At 35.1% G+C, this 17,531-nt stretch overlaps 5 protein-coding genes across 13 annotated transcripts in view; 3 read left to right on the forward strand and 2 right to left on the reverse strand.

Moving 5' to 3' along the window:
- LOC108626626 (tachykinin-like peptides receptor 99D) overlaps positions 1 to 8,845 on the forward strand; it is a 48,563-nt gene extending 39,718 nt beyond the window's left edge. For 2 of the 4 annotated variants that reach the window (XM_018027401.2, XM_026814982.1), the window contains exons 3-6: positions 1,029 to 1,247; positions 3,427 to 3,577; positions 6,028 to 6,224; positions 6,925 to 7,757. In XM_018027401.2, the coding sequence (XP_017882890.1) occupies positions 1,029 to 1,247; positions 3,427 to 3,577; positions 6,028 to 6,224; positions 6,925 to 7,249 (892 nt within the window). In that variant the 3' untranslated portion in view covers positions 7,250 to 7,757. Of the gene's footprint in view, positions 1 to 1,028; positions 1,248 to 3,426; positions 3,578 to 6,027; positions 6,225 to 6,924; positions 7,758 to 7,981 lie in introns of those variants that run through there. The other 2 variants (XM_026814981.1, XM_018027402.2) reach the window with 2 other exon arrangements.
- Positions 8,846 to 8,958: 113 nt separating this feature from the next.
- LOC108626628 (peptide deformylase, mitochondrial) lies at positions 8,959 to 10,665 on the reverse strand. Its single transcript, XM_018027407.2, has 3 exons — positions 10,345 to 10,665; positions 9,649 to 10,026; positions 8,959 to 9,500 (listed from the first exon to the last, which is right to left on the reverse strand). Exons 1-3 carry the CDS (start codon positions 10,597 to 10,599, stop codon positions 9,405 to 9,407), a joined length of 729 nt encoding a protein of 242 aa, XP_017882896.1. The 5' UTR covers positions 10,600 to 10,665; the 3' UTR covers positions 8,959 to 9,404.
- Positions 10,433 to 13,415, forward strand: Hibch (3-hydroxyisobutyryl-CoA hydrolase). 3 transcript variants are annotated; one of them, XM_026814983.1, is made up of 9 exons: positions 10,433 to 10,459; positions 11,241 to 11,282; positions 11,362 to 11,449; positions 11,706 to 11,860; positions 11,937 to 12,178; positions 12,271 to 12,512; positions 12,586 to 12,805; positions 12,889 to 13,076; positions 13,143 to 13,415. In XM_026814983.1, the coding sequence occupies exons 2-9, from the start codon at positions 11,280 to 11,282 to the stop codon at positions 13,271 to 13,273; spliced, it is 1,269 nt and encodes a 422-aa protein (XP_026670784.1). In that variant the 5' UTR covers positions 10,433 to 10,459; positions 11,241 to 11,279; the 3' UTR covers positions 13,274 to 13,415. The 3 variants fall into 3 exon arrangements, with proteins under 3 accessions (XP_026670784.1, XP_026670785.1, XP_017882893.1); XM_026814984.1 differs by lacking the exon at positions 10,433 to 10,459 and adding an exon at positions 10,509 to 10,570; XM_018027404.2 differs by lacking the exon at positions 10,433 to 10,459 and having other exon boundaries at positions 11,018 to 11,282; positions 11,802 to 11,860.
- Positions 13,416 to 13,634: 219 nt separating this feature from the next.
- Sar1 (Secretion-associated Ras-related 1) lies at positions 13,635 to 15,580 on the reverse strand. Of its 4 annotated transcripts, none has more exons than XM_018027409.2 (6): positions 15,449 to 15,580; positions 14,908 to 15,004; positions 14,651 to 14,770; positions 14,504 to 14,569; positions 14,192 to 14,427; positions 13,635 to 14,129 (listed from the first exon to the last, which is right to left on the reverse strand). In XM_018027409.2, exons 2-6 carry the CDS (start codon positions 14,948 to 14,950, stop codon positions 14,013 to 14,015), a joined length of 582 nt encoding a protein of 193 aa, XP_017882898.1. In that variant the 5' UTR covers positions 14,951 to 15,004; positions 15,449 to 15,580; the 3' UTR covers positions 13,635 to 14,012. The 4 variants fall into 4 exon arrangements, with proteins under 4 accessions (XP_017882898.1, XP_026670787.1, XP_017882897.1 ...); XM_026814986.1 differs by having other exon boundaries at positions 15,412 to 15,580; XM_018027408.2 differs by having other exon boundaries at positions 15,318 to 15,580.
- A 151-nt stretch (positions 15,581 to 15,731) lies between these two features.
- mRpL1 (mitochondrial ribosomal protein L1) lies at positions 15,732 to 17,514 on the forward strand. Its single transcript, XM_018027328.2, has 7 exons — positions 15,732 to 16,014; positions 16,191 to 16,386; positions 16,464 to 16,668; positions 16,749 to 16,931; positions 17,014 to 17,128; positions 17,190 to 17,308; positions 17,395 to 17,514. The coding sequence occupies exons 1-7, from the start codon at positions 15,906 to 15,908 to the stop codon at positions 17,512 to 17,514; spliced, it is 1,047 nt and encodes a 348-aa protein (XP_017882817.1). The 5' UTR covers positions 15,732 to 15,905.
- The last annotated feature ends 17 nt before the right edge of the window (positions 17,515 to 17,531 follow it).

A 17,531-nucleotide genomic window follows, 5' to 3' on the forward strand; every position in this document is an offset into this window, starting at 1 on the left:
AAACTATTGAAGCTAGCAAAGAATTTTTACATGGAAATTGTAGATCTCGTCGTCCTCTACAAGAAAGGTCCTATGCAATTTTCCCGTATCTCCAAGGGTTTAGGAGTTATTGAGGAAAAACGAAATTTTTTTCCAAAAGTTCGCCGTTTCGACGCTGGGATGGTCGGATTTTGTCAACATCAATAAAATGCCAAATAATCATACTTAACTCATTAAATATCGAAATTAGAAGATAAATGCACTATTTTTAATGATAGGAAATGCGTTTTACTAAGGTACATAAACTTTTAGGATTGACTGTATAGCCAATACATCCTTAATGCGCCTCTGATCAATCAAGTCGTCATCCGTCTGTCGAGTTAGCGCTTAACAATTTTTTTCCAATGAATTCTTTCTCACCGAGGCCGCGTAAATAATTCTGTAAGCGCTCTTATTCAAGAAAGGAGCTGACAAGCTTGAAACTGATTTATCGCTTCAGATACTGCGCGATGCTGGCAAATTTATAGTTAATTATAACTCCCGCGTGAAATTTCATCTTCGTAACGCCAGCTTAAAATTGTGATGCGTGAAGAATTTCAATAAAACTAGGAGTTCTTTCATGAAAATGTCACGAATTTTATATTACATTGCTTACATACTCTATTCGATACATACATCAAGAGAGAACGTATCTGGTTCCTATGGGCAAAGTATGTTAAAGTCCAGAACGAAAGCTGGCTACGTAAAATTATATTATCAGCTTTAGGGGACATATTTGAGGTAATCCAGCCCTCTTTCTCTTTGTGGATACGTAATTCCTTCTATTACCCTTACTTTCAGCTGAGTTTCATGGAATCTTATCTCTCATCAAATTGCATTCTAGTTCCTTTGATACCAGTTATAATCCAGTTCAATTTCATAGTAAATTAGTAAAATCATTGGAATGTTGAATTGGCTTAAAAATTAAATATGCTTCCAGTCGATTACTTCTTCATTTAATTTTGTATTGCAAAAATGATTTTTAATTGTCGATGTATATCTTGTTACAGGTACATGGCCATCATGAACCCGTTGAGGCCTCACATGGGCAAAAGGGCGACGATTTGCATAGCCATCGTGATTTGGATCGTGGGCGCGATCCTCTCGCTACCGATGTTACTCTTCTACACAACGTATACGCAAAATTTCGCGAACGGCGAAGTGCGGGTGATCTGTTACGGGGATTTCCCCAGCAGCGACGACGACAGTCTCAACTACGGCGAATATCTGTAAGCTGCTTAAGTAATTTGCATCCGCGTTTTACGAGTTAATCAATTTCCACTGGAACAGTTCATATAAGAACCGATGAAACTGCTTGGTGAATCGCTTTTATAATCCCTTTGTTCAAGCGAAACACTTAACGTCGTAATGGAAAATATTATTCCCGCAGCAGCATTTACAGCGGGTAAAGTTCAATAAATTTCTCCCAAGAGGACCAGAGCACTGAATGTGCACTGGCGATATCGTGTTGTCGGAAAATACGAATGGATTAGCTTTTTATTGAATTACCAAACCGCTCCCCCGTGCAGTTCTATAGAATGTTTAAAAAGGATCACCGAGATTCAATAACCATTCACTACTACCCGTAAACCAAATCGTTTTTAACGGAATAAATATGCAAATGAACGATCAGTGAAAGGAAAGAACAATTGGAAAGAAACGTCGATAGACGAGGTAAATATAAAAGTAGAATCGGTCTGCAAATGTCAGGTGCACAACTACGGTAAACGACTGAAAAAGATCAGACGATAACGCGGTTTCCCGAAGGAGCATAACGAGAAAACTGATGCTTTTCACCGCCGGTCATAGATATTATCTAACGACTGGTTTACGACGTATAAACGGACAAGTCTGTCGGTCAGTAGGTCTACTATAAAACGCGTACCACCCTTGCTCTGTCACCGACATATTGCGGCGGCGGTAGATGGGATTTTCATTGCACTAAAAAGGAGAGCTCGTTACTACAATCATCTTATGCAAACACGAACGTGACACAACTGAAATGTTTGTACAGATATAGAGAACGCGAGATAAACTTCCATACCTTCGCAACACATCCGATTATCAGTGGAATGAAATGCTTTATCATTTCAAACCTTTTAACATATGATGATTGTACGATTAAGTGCATCTGCACGCTATTCTTTTCGATCGACAGAACATGCAACATTCAGTTCGTTTTTCACAATTATTCTCGTTTGAAACTGGTAAATGTTAGCAAGTTCAGTTAATTATACTTCCTTTCTATTATTAATAAAGCTGTGTCAACGAACCTACGCGTATCTACGGGTATGAAATAATTATGATCAGAAAGCAATTTCGCATTTGCAGAATAAACGGAAAATGGCTTTAAAGAGTGTATCGTAGGCAAGCATTCAAAGGCAAGGAAACAGTTTGCAATTTCTTCGATGTAATGGCCTCGAACAAACACTCTGTATGAAGTCTCATCAGTGTTACTTTTAATTACCGACCGGAACTGATAAAACTGTACTTTAGACTCGTATCGATCCGATGGGACGCAACGCACGAACCTATTCCCTCGCCTTGGGCTCAGAACTCATCGAAACCGAAATCTTTTATCTGCATTATACGCGTTCGTGCAGAAAACCATTACTTGGTTCATAAAATCTCTCACGCGTTAAAGCCGCAAATATTACGTATATGCAAATCGATTTATTATTAGCGACACGATCCTTTTCCGCGTATTCACGAATTTCCACTCAGATTTACCAAAGCTTTGAAATAAAATATTTCGGTATCCAAAATGTAATTTTCATTAATCAAATAAATCTATCAAATTAAATTTCATTTACCAATTTAATGGCGAAATAATTAATACAAAATTAAACAAATTAATTAAAAAATATTAATCAGCTATAATTGAAATGTTTGACAATAAATCAAATCAACTGTGCTTGGAATCGAAGTTAAATATTGAAATCTCGCATGTGTCGCGCGTTTTGACATGGGACAACAGTCGTTTTAGGATTTGATTTTCACACGAAAGCTTCGTTTTACAACTACGATAATACAGTTAACGAACAGCGTAATGAGAGACACATTTAGCGGTGCATCAAGTAGAATACTTATCATGTTACCTGTTTCTCCGCTTTGATGGAACTGCGGGGTATTTTTCATCTCAATTTACGTCCTCTCTCGCGTAGTTGTTTTAACAAGCTGTCGTTTACACAAACCCTTTAACATTCATTAGTCACTCAATCTATTTTCCACCTCTTTTTTAAATACACAAAGTTTATTTGTATCAACATTGACAAATTATGATTTATCATAACTTATCTATTCTCCCTCTCTCTCAAACTAATTAATTTGTACTATTTTTAAGATACAACAATTTTATTCATGTTTTACAACTACCATGTTATAAAACTTGATACTATCTGTTCTCAGGTATAATGTCATCTTTACGATACTGACATACTTCTTGCCAATTGGCTCGATGACGTATACATACGCCAGAATCGGTCTGGAGCTATGGGGCTCGCAAAGCATTGGCGAAAATACTGCAGGACAGTTGGAAAGTATACGAAGCAAACGGAGGGTACGTAAAATACACATAATTTCCATTTAACCTTGTCTGAGCAAGAGAAATTATTATTGAAAACCGAGCAAGAATTTATGTACATACAATGGAATATCTTACGCAAAATTACAATAGACCATAGAGGAATATTTAATTTGAAAGATTGATACGTGACGTGGATGCATGCACACGGGAATGCACCCGGTAGAACGAAAACAACAATGAAACAATAGAGAGCTCTTATCGTGCTTACGAAATCTGCAGCGAAACTGTACAAAGGATCTTGATTAATTAACTTTACGCAATTACCCTAGGGCATCTATTGCATCCGTCAGACGACGATAATACGACATCACGTTTCTATTTACACCTAAACGCCGTTCATGCATTCTTATACAAAACGATAACAACTTACAAGCTGACTGAATATTGGTCATACAGAAAGTCGTAAAAGAAGCTCGTCGCCGAACTGTGTAAAGCTCAAATCTACAGGGGATTTCATAGCTTCCATCTCTGCGTTCCCAGAACGAATAACGCGAAAGATTTTAAAACAGTACACCAATCTCTTCGGGTAATGACAGAAACTTAAATTTCCTCGCGCTTAACTTCTCAACTCGTCACAGAATTCTTATCCTCTTTTTAATAACTACTCCTTTTTATCTTTCAGTAATCACGAACTTTATCCTCAATGATTTATGTTTGTCCAACTTCGTTTTCCCTGCTCTCTTCTTTTTTTTATAGTAAATCTTTCGTTCAGAATTCTTCAGCGGATTACCTCGCAACTTCCAAAGTGATATCGATTCTAAAGCGACGTCAATTATATCTACACGTGAACCGGAAGAAATATGCCCGAGCTTAGCCTCCGGATTTAAACTACGAACACGCTAGGCGGTACACGTATGCAACGCAGAATCACGCTATAACTTTTAATCAGAAGGTGCACTAAGTTACCGCACCTTCGCACATACTGCATTATTATTATTATTATTATTATTATTTATAGAACAAGATATACCAGTTCCTTTACTCACGAATATTTAAAATAGACTTTAGAGTTCGATACGTAAATAAATTATCTTCGAAGCTCCTTTAATTCATCACTATTTCACGAAGCTCTGTTTGCTTTATTAACTTGCATTATGATAGGAAGTAAGGATTAAGCTTAAACAGAATTACTGATTTAATCTGGAAATCTTCGGGAATTCATTTACGCACGTATCCGCAAAAGATTATGCAACATCTCAAGAGTCTCGCATACATCTCGAAGTTAATACAGATTTCTTATATAACATTTAAGCGTTGAAAAAGGAAAGACAGGAAGAGCAAACATCAGTCGAACAGTCATTTAATTAAATGAAAGTGGAGAGGAGAGAAAGAGAGGGCCAGGGAAGAGTGTTCCGTGCACACACAAGCATGAGAAAATGTTCTGCAATCTTCTGCCCTGCACAAGTGATCCTATTGGATTTCGATTAAGCGACAAAGAGCTGTCGTTTCCTTTTATATTCGAAATCGCTAATCTATGTGCTCATGTATGTAACAACACAAGATTCTAACGGTTGAATAACGAAAACTTGCCATTTTAGAAGAGTCGAAGAATACCCGTGAAAAATATTTAAATTTAATAGAAATTTCTTCGCGAATTTAATAAGTAAACGAAAAAGTGAGACTTGTGTTTGGGAAAATGAAATTATTGAAAGCAGAGGAGTGGCTTAATACATAAGAAATGCGTCGGGTTACATTAGAGACATAACTTAATGCCGCGGCTAACAACTTGACAATTTCTGACTAGAATTCCCGGGAGTAAAAACTAAGAAACTGAAGTCATCAATGTTGAAGTGACTCAAGGGACGTTGACGGTCTCGTTAAATGCGAATGTGACCCACATGCCTAGTTACACGAATAAACATAATAGACAACTATAATTTTCCAAACAACGAAGCGAACCATTCCAATGAGTACAAAGAAAATTATATTAACCGAATGGAAAAATATTTATCGTAAAATTTGAAAAGTTCACTTTTTTTTACATAATTGCAATTTTTAAATATTCCGAATTATGGAACTAAAACGAACTCGATTAAAACTATCTCTTCACTAGTAATACCTATTATAATCTTGCACGTGTATTCGTTTAATTTTCAAAACGAACACACGTATACGAAAATAGATTCACGTGTGCGTGGGAGGGAAGGGTGCAACAAAGTGTACTTCTATATAGTCAGCAGTGAACCGTAAAAGCGAGAATTTAGGGGAATTGACTTGCATGGTACAGCCATATGGCTGCAAAAAATTATAGTTGAACTCCTATCCAATATCCACTTTTTAAACATGATATGTTTAATTGATAAATAGAACAGATATAAAATTCCATCGATTAGACAAGAAATCTAATGTCAATTTAAATAATGTGATAATAATAGTCGTGATTGTAGATATGCATTACAATTGTAGACATGTATCTGTTTCAGGTTGTGAAAATGATGATCGTGGTGGTAGTAATATTTGCGGTATGCTGGCTACCTTTTCACGTATATTTTATCATAGCGTCATATTTTCCCGATATTACGAACGAGCCGTACATCCAAGAAGTTTTCCTAGGCATTTATTGGCTCGCAATGTCTAACAGCATGTACAATCCCATAATCTACTGTTGGATGAATTCCAGGTAAAATGTTACATTAAGGCATGTAAAGATTCGTTAATTGAGTAAACACTTGTTGAAAACCACACAGTAAATACACTTAAATCATTTACTAAATTCACACGGAATGCATTACTCATAGGAATTCTAATTCTGCTACGTCTAGTCGTACGGCACATATCAAAAAACCGCATAAACCATCAAGACAAATTCAGGTAACATTGTTCCGCCCACAAACTGAATGAAACGGGTGCCGGATGATTGATTTGAAAATAGCCATTTACCGTGTTCCATTTATACGTCATATACAGGAATTGTTCCGGGAATTTTACCGTATACCGATGTCATCGTTCCGTGACAAACAACTGCAATGCTACTATCGTCCGTAACGAACAATTCTCTCACAATAGACGACTAGCACTCGTAGTTAAAACTCGTACACGTGTAGACACCTCAGTTAACGCGCAACAAGAAAGGAAATACATAAAACGTACCTCATGCTCTTTCATATTCCAATAAAAGTTTCGCGCTGAATGTATGTCCAACGATATTTTGTTTGAAATACGTTGTTAAACTAAATTGTGTTTTTTCGAATCAAATCCAATTTCCCACGGGTCTCCCGATATGAGAATAAAACGCGGCCGACCGTGGTTACTACGTGGTATTTAATAAAACAAATCCGTTTGTCCATTGTTCGTGATAGGAACCGATTTTCGCATTGCAGGTTCCGGCGAGGCTTCGCTCATTTCTTCTCATGGTGTCCGGGTGTGAAGGTTCCCGCGGAACCGGCGTTGTCCCGCTCGGAAGCACTGACGTCGCGATACAGCTGCACCGGAAGTCCTCAGACTCACAGCAGGATATCACGGAACGGTACGTCCTCCTGCACATCCTCGGAACGCCCTTGCACCACATCGTCCACGACACCCACGAGCGAGACACGCTTCGAGCACAACGGACACGGCGCACGAAATTCTTACATTAATTTGCACCGCATCACCGGGTCTAGCGTCGCCGTCGGCGAGGCCGACGCCGACGTGAAACACGAGTAACGAAACCGAGACGTCGATTCAGTGCGCTCGGTCACAGGTAGTTTCTCACACGAAACAACGATCGGCGTAAACGAGAAAATACCGAACCAAGAGATTATAACAGATCCGATACAATTTCTCTCGTAATTTCGCGTGAAATGGCTACTTGGAACGATCATCACACTTCAGGGTCTAAAATAAAAACGACTTGGATGTATGGTATACGAGTCACTTTTTACAACAACCGTTCGTCACGTTATAGATCGCGTTCCTTTAGAAATACTCGGTACAATGAGATTATTTTTTTATCGTTTAATCTACAATATACGTGTTAGCTTGTCTAAGGAAGAATCACGTAAAGAATAACAGTATAAGACTTTTGTACAATTCATTAAAATAAACATTGTTCAATGCATTTTAGACCCTGGCATTATTTTCATCCGAATTCATAAGAAATATTCAGGATATGGGAGCTTGAAGTTTTCTTCCAAATGTATTAAAATAGAATAAATGAAATTTTAATAAAAAAAATTACTAACTAGAATTAGACTCCGCGCTTCGAAGAGCAAACGAAAGTTGTTTTTATGAATGCTATCTATCAATAACTTCCATTGCCCATATACGATTAGCGATCCACACATATCTTTACGTCAGTACATACTATTACATACTCTGTCGCTACATTGCAATGCGAAATCGATACGCAAGATAGGATGTATCGATGCAAACAAGGCCTGTTTCTAATTCCAATAGGCACGGCGCGAATACCTTTGTACCTGCAGTCTTCAAGAGGAGGGAACGAGCGGTTTTTGGCTCAGCATCGCGGGAGGAAATGGAAAACCTCGCAAGCGAGTGGGCATGTATCTTGACAGGAAAAGGAGGATCCTCAACAGCAACGAGTACATACCTGGATATAAGGGAACACATCCTAAGCAGCGCGCCTCTTCAAGATCCATCTGACGCCGGTGAAATAAGAGGAGCCAGCTGAGAGGATCGACGTCCCTCCTTCATCGAGCAGACCCCCGATATTGACCAAAACGAGAGCTCAAACATTATATCGATTCGATTTGATACGAACGTTAACTATCCGCTGAATAAGTAAATAACACTCCTGTCTTGATGTGAGCAAACGTTGGATCGAGGTTCGACGCGAGGAAAAGAGCCCCTTCGTGCCCGCAATTTAATTTTCATTTGTATCCATTACGATAACGGACCAATGATCTATAAATGTACCCATCTATCTATACACGTTGGAACGTCCTAGCGCGAAACAGATCGAATAATTACGATTTTGTAACGAGAAGTGAATTTCGGATACAGACATTTCGTACGTAATGTTTCTTTCTAAAACAAAACTATTTAATCAATCCTGTTCCTATTATACTATATTGATCACGGTGATCAAGTCGTAGCGAAGATATTATACAATTTTCAGTAAAAGAAGATACTTCCTATTTCAGGAAGTGTAGTTTCTCTTTAAAAAACAAGAGCGAAACATATATTCTTGACGAAATTTTGCTACTTAACTAAGCGAACCTGCATTTCACTGAACTATCGTTGCTTTAAAGAAAATTTGTAAAATATCGTAGTCGGTAAAAATGTGAATAATACGTATTCCTTCTCNTTTCAGCTGTAATATAATGCGAAACAAGAACACTCTGGGAAAAACAAACGCTTTTTAATGAACTAGTTAACTGTAGTAGGTATACGTGACTAATAATTGAATGTAATGAAAAAAAAGTAAAAGATAATATATTGTTCGATATGTACAAAAAAAATATGTGAAAATATGTTAATGTAAGAGGCCATTGCTTTGGTTTGCTTTCTAAATTTAACTGTACTGCCAAAATGAGCAAACATTATGAAAACGAAGAGAGGAAATAAATCTGTAATCTAATTTTCATCTGTTTTATACGAATACACTAATTCAAACCTCCCTTAACGAATATGGTCAAGAAATGAATGAAGAATTTAAATATAAATGAAAATCATCCTTTTATCAAATTTCCTAACACATTTTTATTTGGTATCCCTATGTTTCATGTTCAATATTCTATTTCGAATAAATAAAAGTTAGATTGGACTAATATATTTCTAAGGTGGAGCAAATAGAATCCAACTCGTATAATATCACGTATATTATTAAATATTGACATATTAACTATTCTAATAATATCTAATGTGCAGCAACATCTTTATCATCTTTATGCATATCTGTTGGTACAAAATATTCAAAAGAAAATGGATACATTCTATCAGTATACATTAGACCCTGCAATAATAAACATTTTTATAATGATTAACCCCTAGAGTCGCCCATATCGTTATATCGTTGATCAAAACACAGTAGGAATTTATTTATCAAAGTTAAAAAGTATAAAAATTAAAATAATATATAGAGACAATGAAAGGTGACTTACTTGCAAATGATCCATTTCGTGCTGAGCAACCCTCGCTGTCCAATACTTCGCGCTCCAAGTAAACGGCTCTCCAAATCGATTCAGTGCTTTGATCCGAACTTCCGTAGCCCTCGGCACTTCCGCGTAATAACAACGAAGACTACCGCACGTCTCTGGACTCGAAATTATTTCTGGGTTCACTATTTCCATTGTTGGATTAACGAAGTACGTCAACGGATGACTTTCCATTTTGCAAGTTTCACGTATGTACGGGTGTATATCGCTAAGAGATTCTTCTGTTATTTCCATCGCGAATAGTTGCAAAGATAAACCGATCTGCGGAGCTGCTAATCCCACTGCTCCATACGCTTTCATTACTTTATACAAACGATCGACAGTCTATAAAAAGAAGACAAATACAAGAATGTATTTTACGAAAAATATATAACTTGTTAAGAACTTTCATTTATTATACTCCATAATATTTTTATCAAAATAGTATATTTTATAAGAAAGAGCGTACAAAAATGATGTTCCAAAAGTTTTATTCGAAGTTTTATAAGCATTTGTAATGACAAATAAGACAAGTCTGGTATTAGTTTAAAACTGCATGAAGCTATCAAGTCTTTAATCCCACATGCTGATTCAAAGTTACGAACACTCAATAACTCCGAAGAGATGTTCGCGATAACTATAATAAAAGAAAAACAAGCTCACCTTTTGAAATTCCTCTGTCTCGATGATTTTCGGATCTACTAATTCCGCCTTTTTGCGCAAAACAGGATCGCCAATCTGACAAATGTCATCGTAAGGAGCTTTCACGGTCGGAGTGGTTGGTACTGATTTTCGGTAGCGGATAGAAATAAGTTTCCTCAAGCTTTTAAAACTGAGACAACGTATATTATCATTTTGCACGTTCTTTACACACCTACTGATTAAACTAGTATGTCTGATCATTGCAATAACCACCATTTTCCGTAATATTTCTCAGATTTTGTAAGACAATCAGTAGGTTAGGCTACTGTAAATTTTATTATACTGTTACGTCTTATAGTTGGCACTATCTGCGATTACTATTTTCCTGTCCTTTTTAGCGCGGGAATTTACTATTAATAAGTATTTTAAAGCTAAATAAATACTTTTCTAAATCATGTAAAGTTCGCATTCTTTTTTATATCCATTAATTTTAATCTGCCGTTAGATAAAGATACTATTTAAGAAATATGTACGATTATTTGACCACAATATATTAAACTACCAATTAATTGAACGAAAATTTTCCATGTACTATTTTTATGTATTTAGCTACTCTGCATACAATATGTTATTCAAAACTTATTAGAAATTGAACATTTGTTTAAATATTTACATTTCTTATATTTAATTAAGCATTGTTTTATACAAGATTAATATTCGTACTCGTTGCGTAATGTCATGAGATTTCATCATTGTTTCCTACGAATGTAAATGAAAAAAAAATAAGAATATCAATGAGCTATAATTTGTGATATTTTATAACCTACGCGATAGAAACATTTCACTCTATCTGATGCATTTGTGCTGTCATATTTTGTATTGTTTATATTAATATTTTTTTGTGTTTCGCCGGTTAGTTCATACAAACATTTGGAAACATATCTTAAATTACAAAAATGGTAATTATTATTCACATATTGTTGCTCTACTTTAAAAATAAATGTCAGACACCTACTAATGTTATTTTTCTCTTGTTAGCTTAAGCATGGCACATTGAAACTAAATTGTGTAGGTGGTAATCCAATTAGTACTATCAGGGGTTTGTCAGCACAAGCTTCAGGCACAGGTAAGAGTGTATGTTTAAAACTTGGTAATCAAAATCCCAAACCAATTGTATTACCACCGGATACAATGCCTTCATCACCGCATCCAACGACTGAGCCCTATCCTCCAAAGAATCCTCTTATAGAAATACCAGGTTTTTGACATTAATCTAATTTAAATATAATAATAAATAGGCAATATAACGTATCAATGTAAATGTATTTCATTGTGAATTTACATAGTGTAAAGATAAATCAGTAGTTATTAAATGAATTCAGGCCCTATTGTCGAACCTGCATTGCCCCAGCAACAACCCCTGCCCCAGCCACAGCCCCAGCCCCAACCAGATTCTAAACCACCTCTTGAAATTCCAGTACCCAAAAGAAATTTAACAAGCAGTGATGTACAAGCAGATGACGTATTATTTAAAGATGTACGTAAGACATTTATAGATTTATTGCTCTGACATGCTTGTACGTTAGTTTATTTTCTTTTTTTTTGTAAATAAGATTGGAAATAAAGGTGTGATCACCTTAAACCGACCAAAAGTACTCAATGCTTTAAATTTATCAATGGTCGAGAAAATATATCCGGTATTGAAAAAGTGGGAAACATCTAAAAAATTAGTGATAGTAGAGGGTGCAGGGGAAAAAGCATTTTGTGCAGGAGGCGATGTAAAATCACTTGTTAATGCATTAAGGGAAAGTGAGAATAGTACATTGGGTGAAACGTTTTTCAAAAATGAATATACGTAAGTGACAAAGTATTATCGCATTGTGGGCTCCTATCAACGTCTAATGGTCATTTAGACTAAGTTTTTATATACATGTATATTAAACGTAGATTAAATCACCTCATTGGAACATATAAAATCCCATACGTGGCTGCAATAGATGGAATAACTATGGGAGGTGGTGTTGGCTTGTCTGTTCATGGTAAATATCGTATTGCAACAGAAAGAACATTATTTGCTATGCCAGAAACTGCAATAGGATTATTTCCTGATGTTGGTGGATCATATTTCTTACCCAGACTTCAGGGCAAATTGGGATTGTATCTTGGTTTAACTGGAGATCGATTAAAAGGTATTAAAAAGGAAATGTATGGCTACTTGTACATTTTAATGGATTAATAATAGCTTCCTGTATATATTAAAAGGCATTGACGTATTTCTTGCTGGTATCGCAACACACTTTGTTCCTTCCGCAAAGTTGTCAGATTTAAAACAAGATTTATTGACAATTGAACAACCTGATGTTAAGGAAGTCTTAAACAAGTATCAACCTGAACGATTAAATCAAGAATTCTCTTTAGCACCATATATGAGTAAAATTGATAAGTGTTTTTCTGTATCATCTATTGAAGAGTTAATACAGAGGTAAAACATTCTAATTTATTATATATATATTGGTAATTGTAATTTATCCTTACAAGGTACTTTAATACAATATTTTTATAAAGATTGAAAGAGGATAATTCAGAGTGGGCTGAGAAAACATTAAACATGTTATCGAAAGCATCTCCAACTTCTTTAAAAGTTACTATGCGTGCTATTCAAAGTGGGAGTACATTAAATCTGGCAGATTGTTTAAAAATGGAATATAGATTAGCATGCGCTGCTATGAGTAAAACTAGCGATTTTTGTGAAGGTACTTTATAGATGCTCTTGTACTTCCATTTATAATATTATTTTAAAAAACGACTTATTACTTTAGGTGTTAGAGCTCTTTTAATTGATAAAGATCAAAAGCCAAACTGGAAACCAAACAGCTTAACGGATGTAACGGATGATTATGTGAGCGAAAAGTTTCGAAAATTTCCAGAAGAAAAAGAATTGAAACTTTGATGTTAGATTAGAGCTATATAGAAGAAACTAGTACAAGTGGCAGTCATTAAATATAAAAACAATATGCTTTATTTGCAGAAAACAAAATATGTATAAGTACAATTACTACGCTGATACATAAAAAACTTCAACGTCCAAAATCTTTTTTGTTAATTTTTTNACTTCTAAAAAGAACGAACTAAAACGTAGCGAATAAATATTTTGTTTCACTCCTGTTTTATCCCTGTTTTTACTTTTAAAACAGAAGGGAACATACCAAATCAAATACATTAATATTTGTTTGAATTTCCAGAAGTTGTACATAAAATATTTCCAATATGATTAAAGTATTCGTGTTATAAAAAATAATCTTTAGAAACACTTGAAGTTCTTAAATAGTTTATTTCATTTATCAAAATGTTTATATCGTTTTTCAGCATGTCAAGTATTTCCATGATGTGGTTTGTAGAATGACAAAAATTTACAGAACTCGTATGGAATTTAAAAGATACGTATAGAATGGTGCTGTAGGCTCCACGTATTAAAACAAAAGAAAGTGTACAGTTCTATCACGTTCGTCAGTTTCGTTTTGGATATTTTTGCATTTGCACTGTTCTGTAATCTGTTATTGCAGGTTTATAAATGATACTCCTTCCCTACTGGCCAATTCCCATAAAGGACACCTCTGTAGTGATATCCGATAGGAAAGGGAAATGTAATAAACTGCCAAGAATCTGAGTATTTAAATTATCGTATGCATTCAGTCAATGTACTGAGCAAGCCAGCGGAAGCCTTCACCATAGCCTTGTCTTTTCAGTACTGAGCACATAAATAATTCCAGTGGACGACCAGGAATTTCACTGCGGGAAACTTTCCCCTAAAATAGATAGTCATTAGATTATTCATGCATTTCAAAACTGTGTAATTCATTGTACTTACCTTTCCTGTTGTTTGACCAAATAAATTGAAGTAATTTCTGAGTTCATCCTCTGATGCTGCACCTGGTTTATCAATCTTATTACCTAGCACTAAAACTGGACATGCACTGAGTTGTTCATCAGTTAAAAGTGCATCAAATTCAGCTTTCGATTCTGGTAATCGACTTTTGTCACTTGCATCGACAAGAAACACTATTGCATCCACAGCAGGAAAATAGTCTTTCCAAACTCTTCTCGCTGTAATATATACGTTCAAAAATATAGCATCACACATAGTTACGATTAACATTTCAATGGATGAATTAATTTGTACCTTGAGGATGTCCTCCAAGATCGAATGTTGTGAACCTCATATTTCCGATAGAGAGTTCTTCTGATGCTAAAGTAGAAGAACATGTGTAATAATTCTCAAGAAAGATACTAAAATGTAGGAACGTATATATTTCTGAATATTAATTACTTGGGTGCAATGTAGGCACATGTTGAGCTAATCGATCATCTTTCAGCATGTGAAGTAATGTGGTTTTGCCTGCATTATCTAAACCGAGAAATAAGAGTTTGCCACTCTTTTTCCACAGACCTGGCAATCAGAAACATAAAATTATACAAAAGATATAAATAAGAACAATTTATGAATTTGCATTTTCTTTTCCATATCTTAAACAGAGGTAATTTATATAATACATAAAATAAAATATTACAGAAGTCCAAACTTACCAAGATAATTCAGAACTCCTGCAAACCAGTCCCAAATGAACATATTTGTAGATTTGAATGAATGTCACGTCCACTATGTACTAACTACTGAATGACTCTGCAACAATGAGTTGACAAGATTACACATTTGCAAGTGTAGTGTGTGATATGGAGCCTCCTTTTAAAAACTCATTCCAATGTGATTGGGCTGTACGTCTAAGTGATGTGACAAGCGGAGTATAGTAGCGAAGTACGAATAATAAGTGGCTCGTGGTAATGGTTATTTGCGTTGAAAAATAAACATTAAAATTGGTACCGTTCTCCCTTGTTTCACGCCAAATACGCGAGATACAGAATTTATATTTACGAACGTAGATTCTGTGGCCGATTACCATTAAAATGCAAGAGGTTTAGGAGTTAAACGATCTCACCTACTAATAACAGTTTTATAATGTTTCGTTCACCACCACCAGAAAACGCAAAAATTGCAGCTGGGTCAGAAAAGCGTTCGCATGGTATAATTACACAAAACTTGTTCCTCTGCCGCTGAACCGTAACGTACCCTAAGAGAAAAAATAGAACGAAGGTGCAGAATCGTGCAGAGGACGAAGAAAAAGTGCTTTTCTTGCTATAGAAAGCACAGCTTCACAGCGAGACTAGTTGGCTGGCAGTTGGCACTGATGACGTCTACTTCCGTCTGCCATATTGTTTGAATATATACTGTTTCATAAGCGCGCATTTTGAGGTCAATTATTTCTAATTTTATTCCATTCCCGAAGCTAATGAATTCTTTCACAGGTCAACATTACAATGCTTATTTTCTCATTTATTCACCTTATGTAAGTTCATGTGTGCTGGAGATATCATAATACTTCATACAAAAATTATAACAACTATTTACAGTATGATTAAAATAATATACATATATGGACTTGAAACGTTACGAGAATGCAAATTAGATAATCTTTTAAACTTTTGAAGATAACTAACTTCAGATTTCTAATGACTGACAAACACATATGCCTACTTATACATATATACAGTATACACATAAATCTTGTCGTCTTACCTGGTCTTACCTTAACCTAATCGAAGTTCTTTCACATAAAGTGATGACAATGTTAACAGGTAATCTGAATTTTGCATTAATTCAGTTAAATATTATTTACCTTTTGGAAGAATACTTTGGACACGAATAAGCAAGCATGATAAAGCACATTATGGAATTCTGTGTACATAGATAATTGTTGATAACCTAAAACCGAATATAATTCATATTATTTTCTTTTATTTAACATTTACAGGATGGTTGACGTCAACTTTACGTTCTACGTATAATTACAGCGCTGGATACAATGCGTGCTGTAATATATTTATGCAGACACGAAATTATGCAGCTAGGAGAGGAACTAGAGAAAAGAGAGATAAACTGAAGAAGAAGAAAGCTAAAGCAGTTGTTGAAAAAGTAGGATTTATCCCCCACAATATGCGTAATAAAGTGTAAATATTTCATGACATTCATTTCTGTATAATATATTATAACATAGTTACTAACTAGTTGTATAATTTGTTAATAGAGTAAAGAAGACAATTTCTCCGCTTTCCGTGATAGATGATAGTTGGAAACGGGAAGCGATTGATGATGTGTGGGTAGTAAAGTATCATCAGTACCCTGTTTATTCTTTAGAGGAAGCTATAAAATGTCATCGAGAATTACATCATCCAACTATGATGAATAAACCCAATGTCCCTTTAACTGCTATAATAGATTTAGACTTGAAGGTAAGAAAGATATATTTGTATAACAGTCTCATAAAAACTGAATTCCAAGTAAAAATAATTTTCTGAAATATTTATCACAGCGTGAGAAGAAGAACAGATTCGTTGAAAAATTTGCAAGGGTAGTCGATACGCCGCATACATTTAAACAAGTAGGAGAGTTAAGAACAGTACTAGCATTTTGCAAAAGTCCTACAGAACAAGAGAATGCAAGAAATGCTGGAGCAGATTTTGTTGGCGGTGCTGAATTAATAAAACAAATTCAGGTGAGCCAAATGAATAAACTGTATGAATGATATATAATAAATTATGAATAATAAGATTTGTATGGTATTTCATTTGTTATAGACTGGAGCATTCACTTTTAGAGAGTACCAGCATATCATTGCTCATGCAGATATATTAACTGATTTATTATTAATCAGAGGTTTACTAAAAAGGAAATTTCCAAATATAAAAGCAGGTAAATAAATACATTCCTAAATATTTATTTAATAGATATTATTGGAATCGAAATCTTTTAGGAACGTTGGGTAATGATATGTCTAAACTTATTACAAGATTCAAGGATGGAATCCATTATACTGCAGTTCCTGATGCGGTTCATAAAGAATACGGTCGAATTGATGCAGTCTTTGGTTTGGTAAATTTATAACATAATTTAAAATATAAGAAAAATCCTTAAAAAAATACATATAGGTACTTCATGTATTTATTATTTTGCGTTAGCTTGATATGGATACAAAACAGTTGGAGGAAAACTTTGACTCATTGCTTAAGGATATCGAAGTAATGAAACCAAAGCCTGATGAATCCTATATCAAGAGGTATACATCTGTAGAATGGTGAGCGGCCGTGGTGGTGAG

The sequence above is a fragment of the Ceratina calcarata genome, unplaced genomic scaffold (assembly GCF_001652005.2).
Source record: "Ceratina calcarata isolate Rehan_Ccalc_2016 unplaced genomic scaffold, ASM165200v1 scaffold422.2, whole genome shotgun sequence".
Taxonomy (NCBI): Eukaryota; Metazoa; Arthropoda; class Insecta; order Hymenoptera; family Apidae; genus Ceratina; species Ceratina calcarata.

Excerpts from the sequence above, each read along its gene's own strand:
- mRpL1 (XM_018027328.2), top strand. The coding sequence starts at position 15,906 with ATGCCTACTTATACATATATACAGTATACACATAAATCTTGTCGTCTT. Across the intron at positions 16,669-16,748 it reads TAATAGATTTAGACTTGAAG|CGTGAGAAGAAGAACAGATT; the intron begins GTAAGAAAGATA and ends TATTTATCACAG. Across the intron at positions 17,129-17,189 it reads ATTTCCAAATATAAAAGCAG|GAACGTTGGGTAATGATATG; the intron begins GTAAATAAATAC and ends GAAATCTTTTAG.
- Sar1 (XM_018027409.2), bottom strand. The coding sequence starts at position 14,950 with ATGTTCATTTGGGACTGGTTTGCAGGAGTTCTGAATTATCTTG. Across the intron at positions 14,570-14,650 it reads TGTGCCTACATTGCACCCAA|CATCAGAAGAACTCTCTATC; the intron begins GTAATTAATATT and ends CTTCTACTTTAG. Across the intron at positions 14,428-14,503 it reads TCTTGGAGGACATCCTCAAG|CGAGAAGAGTTTGGAAAGAC; the intron begins GTACAAATTAAT and ends TATATATTACAG.
- LOC108626628 (XM_018027407.2), bottom strand. The coding sequence starts at position 10,599 with ATGGTGGTTATTGCAATGATCAGACATACTAGTTTAATCAGTAGGTGT. Across the intron at positions 10,027-10,344 it reads AGACAGAGGAATTTCAAAAG|ACTGTCGATCGTTTGTATAA; the intron begins GTGAGCTTGTTT and ends TTCTTTTTATAG. Across the intron at positions 9,501-9,648 it reads ACGAAATGGATCATTTGCAA|GGTCTAATGTATACTGATAG; the intron begins GTAAGTCACCTT and ends TTATTATTGCAG.
- Hibch (XM_026814983.1), top strand. Across the intron at positions 12,806-12,888 it reads ATTGAAGAGTTAATACAGAG|ATTGAAAGAGGATAATTCAG; the intron begins GTAAAACATTCT and ends ATTTTTATAAAG. Across the intron at positions 13,077-13,142 it reads AACTAGCGATTTTTGTGAAG|GTGTTAGAGCTCTTTTAATT; the intron begins GTACTTTATAGA and ends TTATTACTTTAG.